We start from the raw sequence: 8162 nt of genomic DNA on the forward strand, positions 1-8162 counted from the left end.
GGACAGGAAAATGGTCAAATTCACGCACTAATCAAGAGAACATCCCTGGTAATCCCTACTGCCTCTGATCTGGCGGACTCACGGACTCACGAAACACCAATTATTTGTTTGGAAATTATGTCTCAGTGTTGGAGTGTGCCCCTGGCTATCCGTAAATTAAAAATATTTGCTTAATATAAAGAATTTGAAACGATTTATACTTTTACTTTTACTTTTGATACTTAAGTATATTTTAACAATTACATTTACTTTTGATACTTAAGTATATTTAAAACTAAATACTTTTAGACTTTTACTCAAGTAGTATTTTACTGGGTGACTTTTTTTTTTACTGGGTCACTTTTACTTGAGTAATTTTGTATCAAGGTATCTTTTACTTTTACTCAAGTATGACAATTGGGTACTTTCTCCACCACTGCCTTTAGAGAGGATTAGTAAGAGGATACTGGACTGTGGCACTTACTGCGCCTCAGCCTGCCTCAGACAGCGCTGCTCAAGAGTCTGTTACCTGAGTCGGGTCTCAGTGAAAAGGGATGTTACAGTACTGATGGGCCCGGAAACATTACTTTGATTGACCCAAAATGTACTTAAACTAAATGGCCCAAAGATGACCTACTTACCACTGCAGGCATATCCTACATCCAAATAGCCTTAAGCCTAGATTCAATTAGTTCCAGCATTAGGGCTCTATTAGAGCATGATTGAAATGTCCCCATGTTAGCGGAGACTGCATTCATGGTAAATGTGCATATGACGGCTCAATCGGAAATGACCATTACTTTTCTATCGCACAATCGCTAACGGTTCAACGATACAGATTGAATAGAGCCCTTAACCCGCGATAACCGACAACTGCATAGCTGTATTATTGCTTTAATTTAGGTGATGTTGGAGGTGTAACTGCGTTGACGCTGTCAAATCAGTGAGCGAATGCTCGTCGTCATTGTCACGAAACCACACCCGTCCTTAAATCCCACCCGTGTTAGAAGTTCAGAACGAGAAACGGTAGGCTATATAGAAATAATGACACTCAAGTTTAAAATCATTAAATGAAATAATAACGATTGATATTAGCCTAATCGAGTTGTAGATCACAACACACATTCCAGTTATACTAATGCGACTCAGTATATCCAATGGCAATGTCCGCTATAACGCCTGGAGCAGGCTTGCTGATTTGGCAGCTCCAGTGTAGTTACACCTCTGACATCGCCTAAATAAAACAATAATACTGCTATGCAGTTGTCGGTTATCGCGGGTTATGGCAGATCTGATTGAATCTAGCCCATAGCCTACATCCTACATCCAAACATGGTTGATGCTGTACTGTAGGTGCTAAGACTGGGTTTCAGAGATATTCACTCTGCATCCATTAGAGGCTGACAGTACTTTCCCATCTGAAATACCCATGCCCAAATATATTTTGAGCATCAATATCACTAGTTCCACTGAATCAGAGCAGGATTATAGTAATACCAAGAAACATGCCAATCAATGAGAGGTCCATCTTCCATCACAGCACTGGCAGGAAGCACCTAATTTGTAATCTGTACGCACGGATGACGCTGATCTCTATCCCACTCCTCCTCTACACTACAGCTGTGTTTTGTCATTTTCTGTTCGTCAAGACACAAGTGCCAATTCATTACAATTAGCCTATTCAGGATCAAAGTGGGCTAAAAATAACACCTGGCACTTGTATGGCTGTTAGGATTACTCACAGAGATGGTTCTGTGTTGCTTCTGCCACACTGATATTAGTGTCTTTTGCAATCACTTGTTGTCCTCGTTCCTTTTCGCCATTATTTTCTCTCTGATGTTTTTCCTCATTGTCTCTCAGGCCAGCTGGTTGGTGAAGCTGTGACCTATGCAGGGTTGTCTTGGCTGATGGTCCAGGGGCTGTGTCCTTCCAGGAGGGTATGCCTGTATCCCACCATGCCGCTGCTGGCAGAATGGCTGCTGTGCCTCTCCTTGGTGGCATGCCTGCTGCTGCACAGCCTGGCGCTCAGCTCCACCACCGCGGACCTCCACGGGGCGACCACCGGCTGCTCCGAGAGCTGCTACTGCTCCGAGACGGCCAATGGTGGGAGGGTGGTGCGCTGCAGCAACATGCGCCTGGCGGGGGTGCCGCATGACCTGCCTAACGACACCCGCCGACTTTACCTGGACGGTAACCTCCTCACCACCATCCCCGCCGACGCCTTTGCGGGGCTTCCTTTACTCAATGAGCTGGACCTCTCCCACAATGAGCTAACTCAGATGGAGCCAGGGGCCTTCCGGGGTCTGGTCCCCTCTCTCAGGAGCCTGGACCTGTCCTCTAACAGACTGACCACCCTGGAGCCAGAGGTCCTGGGGGGACTGAGGGCTCAGGCCAACCTCACCCACAACCCCTGGCACTGTGACTGCCGCCTCCAGGTGGCTATGCCCCGGCTGGACCTGGACCCGGCCTCACTGGCCGGTGTGGTGTGCCACACTTCGGAGCCCAAGGACGTCGGCGTAGATACAGGAGTGCCCTTCGTCATGGTGGCGGCCGACCTGGACCTGTGCGCAGGGCTCAAGAGGACCACGGATGTGGCCATGCTGGTGACCATGTTCGGCTGGTTCGCCATGGTCATTTCCTACCTGGTGTATTACGTCAGGCACAACCAGGAGGACGCACGGAGACACCTGGAGTACCTCAAGTCCCTTCCCAGCAAACTGGACAGGCCAGAGGAGTCCTCTACACTCAGCACAGTGGTGTGAGAAGGAAAATACCAGCCCTAGGTCAAATGTATTTTGTCAAGTACTTTCAAATACTTGAGGTGTGCTTGATTTAGCTTGATTGGTGTGCAAGGAGGTAGAGTTGACATGTTTTGTAGTAGGTAAGCTAAACAAGCGCACCTGTAGTATTTGACATATATCTACCTAGGTCAGGTAGAGACACAGGAAATAAAAGCCAAACACCTCAAAAGGATAAAAAAAAAGGAAGTGCCCAAACTTGGAAATAGACCGGGATACTACTGTACTGTACAAGTTTTCAAACTGTTCATTACCAGTATTCCATTGGAAACACAACACCTCACGGTAACGTTTCATCCAAATAAATTCACACTTTTGGATTCATTAATATCATTAAATTAGTCCATTTTTTCACATAGCTGTTTGTTATATGAATTAAGGAATTATTTTACACAGACATTTGTGAATATTCTAAATGTATTTGCAAATCAGTCCCAGTCTTTATGTAAGATACTCTGTATTTGAAAATGTTTTAATTCCAACAAGGTATTGTAAGATTGTCAAATGCATAACTATTTCACCATGGACTGCCCAAGGGCACCGTTTTATTATTATTCAGGAATGCATGATGTCATACAATGTCCCCATATTAGTCATAATACTGTACTTGGCAGTATAACAGAGACTGCATTGTTTTTCCAGAAGCTCCACTCGTTGAATGTTGGATCTTTATTTTATGAATGAGAACCCCATGTAACCATCAAACATTTTACCAGAAAGAATAAAATCATGAAATGCTCCTTCATTTTTATTTCAGCTACAATACCATATTTATTCACAGTTGTATTGCATGTAATATTTCATTTCACACAAAGTCTGCCTGAATATATCACCTTTTTATTTATTTTAAATGAACAAGGTGTTCATTATATTTAGTTCTGATATTTGACAGACCGTAGTGCACGATGGCAAAACTAGTTTAGAAATATGAATTGCGCAGCTTCAATGAGTGGGTCCAACGAGTAATTCTTTGCCAAAAAAAGAAGAGTTTAAAAGAGTTCACTGTCTGAAGTCTTATTTCAATTTTCACCAAGCCTCATGAATTCCTTTGATCTCACTAACAGGTATGTATTTTAGAATTATGAATCTGCTTCAGGAACAGACGGCACTGAATTTGGCTTCTGTCACACACGCACACACATACATACACACACACACACACACGACTAACAGCCACAATGCACACATTAAAACTCCACACCCTCAGGCTGAAATAAAAATTATAGATTTTACCCTTGCTCAACGTTTGGAAACTGGGCCTGCCAATGGGATCACTCCTGGCCTCCCCGATCATGACGTAGGATGGGAATAAATACAGAATGGTGTTTTCCTGTCCTACAGGAAATATTAAAACCCTGCCCCTTGACCGTGGTACAGTATCCAGCCACAGTCTGTCTGTCTTTCTGTCTGTCTTAAGCGCTCATTCGTGGAAGATGGGAATAACCTCTCTCTCTCTCTCATTTATCTATCATCGTGGAAATTACAGTGGAGCTCTAATGGCCGTGGCGACATACACACCACCAATCAGATGCTGAACCCTGAAGGTCACTCACGCACACACACACGCACATGCATACACACACAAATAAATATAGTTTACATACTAATTATACAGTATAGCCTGTTCAATCTTTAAAATGTCAGTCATGAGCCGTACCAGACACGGATACATTACCCTCATTAGCATATGTTTATTTGCATGGACAATTGCACTCACTCACATTACCATACACACTGTAATAGGAGAATGTCTGTACATGGGTGCTACAAGAGTGTATAGCCTACAGCTGAACACTATCATATTGGTAGTCTGACCTCTCCTCTTAGCTGAACATTTTTACACACACCCACTCTCTCTCACTCTCCTGGATGTAAGGCAGGTTTCACAGGTGACATTCAAACCGTGTCCAGGTGTCCGAGAACAGCCCTGTCACCACTGTCACTCTGAAACCAGACTCATTGCGTTGCTCCTCAGTTACACCCTGTAGTAAATGTGAGGACTTTCTCGCAGGAGAAGGAAACGCAAATCTCTCCCCTTCATTTTTAAATGCTGTGTCCTCTGGGAAATTAAGACATGCCCTGACTGGTTTTGATTGTATGTGGCTTAGTGTCTTGTGTATAGACCTACTGTAGTCAAATTGAAAGTATTGTTGTTTAATATGAATTGAGGACTAATTTGCATTGTGTAAGGCGAATAGCTCATATTCCTGAAAAGGAGAACATGGGTATAGGAACACACACACACACACACACACACACTGCTTCTGAGCTCATATCCAACCCTTTCAGAGTGACTAACCTTTCTCCTCCCCATGTGTCAGCTGGTAAATTGCAGGTAGAGAGAGAAAGTGCTCTCAGTCCGTCTCCCTGAATGAGCTTTGGAGTTTCACTGATTACTTCTGCAATGCAACATTCACTCCATTGTTAACTAAATGAAGGGAATACGCAGCAGAGAGAATGAAGCTTTGATTTGCAGCTCCTGATTAGATCTCAGAACTTTTGTTCTCTATCTCCCTCATTTGCTCAATTGCTTTGTGTTCTGTTTGCTTGATTTCACCTCTGTAATCAAGTCTGCTAACTGCTTCCAATTTCAATCTCCAGCTGTGTATGATATTATAGTGCATCGAAGATTTTAAAAATACATTAAAAAATCTTAATTTCTCTGAAATGAACCGTCTCTGTGGGAGTTGTAAAGGGGCTCCATACTTGATGCAGCATTATTTATTTCTTCAGATGCATTCCTAAAGCCCCTTGTTATCCCACTGGCTAGCTAGCAGCATGAACATCTGCGTCTAGTCAGTGTGGTGCAGTCAGTGGGGCTGCTAGCCACTGTGTGTGTGTGTGTGTTTACGCTCTATCTCTCTCCATTGCTATTCTGAGTGTTACTGATTATGTATGTGCTGTTGTCACTGATGAACTGTTTGTGTGTATTACCTCAGAGTCTGTACACGCATCATGGGCTTTCATGGTTGTCTGTGTATTTGTGTTAATGTCTTTGATGGAACTTTGGTGTTTGTATTGGGAGATTTCATGTCAAAATACAGTTTGTTCTTTATCTATGATGTGAGCTTAAAGGAATGAGTGTGTGTGTGGTTTAAAATGAAAGTGTGTGTGTGTGTGTGTCTGCGTGAGTACGTACCCACCCTCTAAATGGGTAACCTTGCCTGGGGCAGGGTCACCACTGGGAGCTTGGCTGACCGCACGAGCCAAATCATATCCTGCCACAGCCTGCTGCAGAGCAAAACCCACTCCAGATGGTAAGAGAGACCACTTTGTCCCCACATCCCTAATGCCATGCCCAGATTAATGACAGACGGTTTCTGCATTCAGCCAACGCTATACTTAAATTGTTGCCTAGCCAACGAAGAAGGAAGGAGTCTGTGAAAACTGAATCAAGTGTAACACCCAGCCTTGGCTTAGGCCTCCCATAATATATTCTGTCCACCAACACTTACTGAATGGATGAGCATTTTGACCTCTCTCTCTCTCTCTCTCTCTCTCTCTCAGCCTTGCATTTAGACTGAACGTTGTAGTTGCTGCATGGTAGAACTGCAGACTCAAGGCTATGGCTCCTTGGTTTTGTGTGTGCTGGTATAATGACAGGTCTGTGTAACAATGAGCTTTGTCTACACCTCCCACACATTGTGGTAGCTGCTGTTCTAGTCTGTGGCGTTCTGTCCTCTTTGATAGATATAGGTAATGAATCAGAATGGCCAGTGTAGTGTAGGGCTAGCCAGCCACTTAGCAATTCAATTCTAATTTATCATGAGGCAGCTGAATATCATCAAATTGGTAGGGGATTTAATTTTGGTTCCACAGACTTTTAAAATAATAATTTGTGTACTTGCAGTATTTTGCTCTTTGTGAAAGTGGCAGGATTAGTAATAGTAAGGATTGCCTTTCTTGTACAGGTATGGGAAGGGGGATTGAATGAAGGCTGTCACACACACACAAAGATGTTTGTGGAGGAGCTGACTAACCATGAGTAAGCTGTAAAAAAAAAAAAAAGAAGAAAAGAAGATATATAGAAAGAACGTTGCACAGTCTATATGCTCCCAACAATTGAATGGGTAAACCTAACCTACCTACCTCATTACAATGTCAAAAAGAAAACCAGTGGTAATGTATTAAGAATTGGCAGTGGCTGCCTACCACAATATTAAAACCTTGTTCCATTAATGCTGCATGTATCGTACTTGTTATCCTTGCCAAAATCATCTTAAATGTCAAATGTGCACGTGTTGACTGACGATGCATTCATGCATTGCTATTGTTCTCTTCATAGAGTTACAGTGGATCCAAATGTCACGTTTGTAGAGGGGGGAACATTACCCAATCAGGTAATGAGACACAGGCCATTCCGTATAGGGTGTCACACATCCATCCAATCTAATGGAGCATGCTCTGTCTCCACCAACTCTCTGCTTCTCTGGCCTGCACTGGATCAGGTGAATAGCAGGTGTCAGGATGGGCTGCTGCAAGGTGGTCCTGCCTGTATAGAATGACGACTCGAATGATAACTGTATGTGCACGTGTTTGTACTGTATTATACAATGGGTGGGTCTAATCCTGAATACTGATTGGTTAAAACCGCATTCCAGCCGGTGTCTATTCCACAAGTTACAACCAGCTAAATCTATGACATTAAAATGCCTATTTACTCTGACTGCGTAATCCACTGTCTAATCAGCCCAGCCAGGCAATTTATAAACTTGATCTCCATTATAAAAAGCATCTAGACATTATCTCACATTTCTTTTAGACTAACATTTAGTTTTCAACAGTGGAGATGTTTGTCTCTTCGACATTTGCAACATTGTTTCAATATTCAAATTCGATCTCCAGCTATCTAGGTAAGTATGAACATTTATGCACTCACTAACTGTAAGTCGCTCTGGATAAGAGCGTCTGCTAAATGACTAAAATGTAAATGTTGGCAAATGCAGCTACTTTGTTGTTCTGGCTGCACTGCTTGACATGACTGTTAGTTAGCTAGCCAGCAAGAGATAAGAACGTTGCCAGCCAGTATGGCAATAGAGCATTTAGAATGAATAGATATCCATAGATACAGAACAAAAAGACTGAATGACTGGATCGCGTCTCTGTCAACCAAATCGATAGAACGAACAACCAGCTGGTAGCTCAGGTAGTAACCCTAGATTTGTGTCATGACTATATCTTGTGGAAGGATGAAATAGTATGAATAAATTCATAAAAATAACGTTTTTAATGAAAATATGTTCATCATTATTTGAATAGGTTGGTAACCCGTTTTATAAAAGTGATAATGCCCTCGAAGCCGGTGTTTGGAATATATTGGAATGGATTGCCGGTCCTTGACTTCGTCTCGGGCCTAACAACACCCGTGCCAATATTTCCAGATGG

The 8162-nt window shown here is 42.9% G+C and overlaps 1 protein-coding gene across 1 annotated transcript; it reads left to right on the forward strand.

The window, feature by feature from the left end:
- Positions 1 to 1886: 1886 nt before the first annotated feature.
- Positions 1887 to 2741, forward strand: LOC311142844 (leucine-rich repeat-containing protein 3B-like; the record flags this gene model as incomplete). The annotated part of the gene is made up of 1 exon (XM_084178540.1): positions 1887 to 2741. The coding sequence occupies one exon, from the start codon at positions 1887 to 1889 to the stop codon at positions 2739 to 2741; it is 855 nt and encodes a 284-aa protein (XP_084034666.1).
- Positions 2742 to 8162: the final 5421 nt, after the last annotated feature.

The sequence above is a fragment of the Coregonus lavaretus genome (assembly GCF_964263955.1).
Source record: "Coregonus lavaretus genome assembly, chromosome: 2".
In the NCBI taxonomy this organism is placed as follows: domain Eukaryota; kingdom Metazoa; phylum Chordata; class Actinopteri; order Salmoniformes; family Salmonidae; genus Coregonus; species Coregonus lavaretus.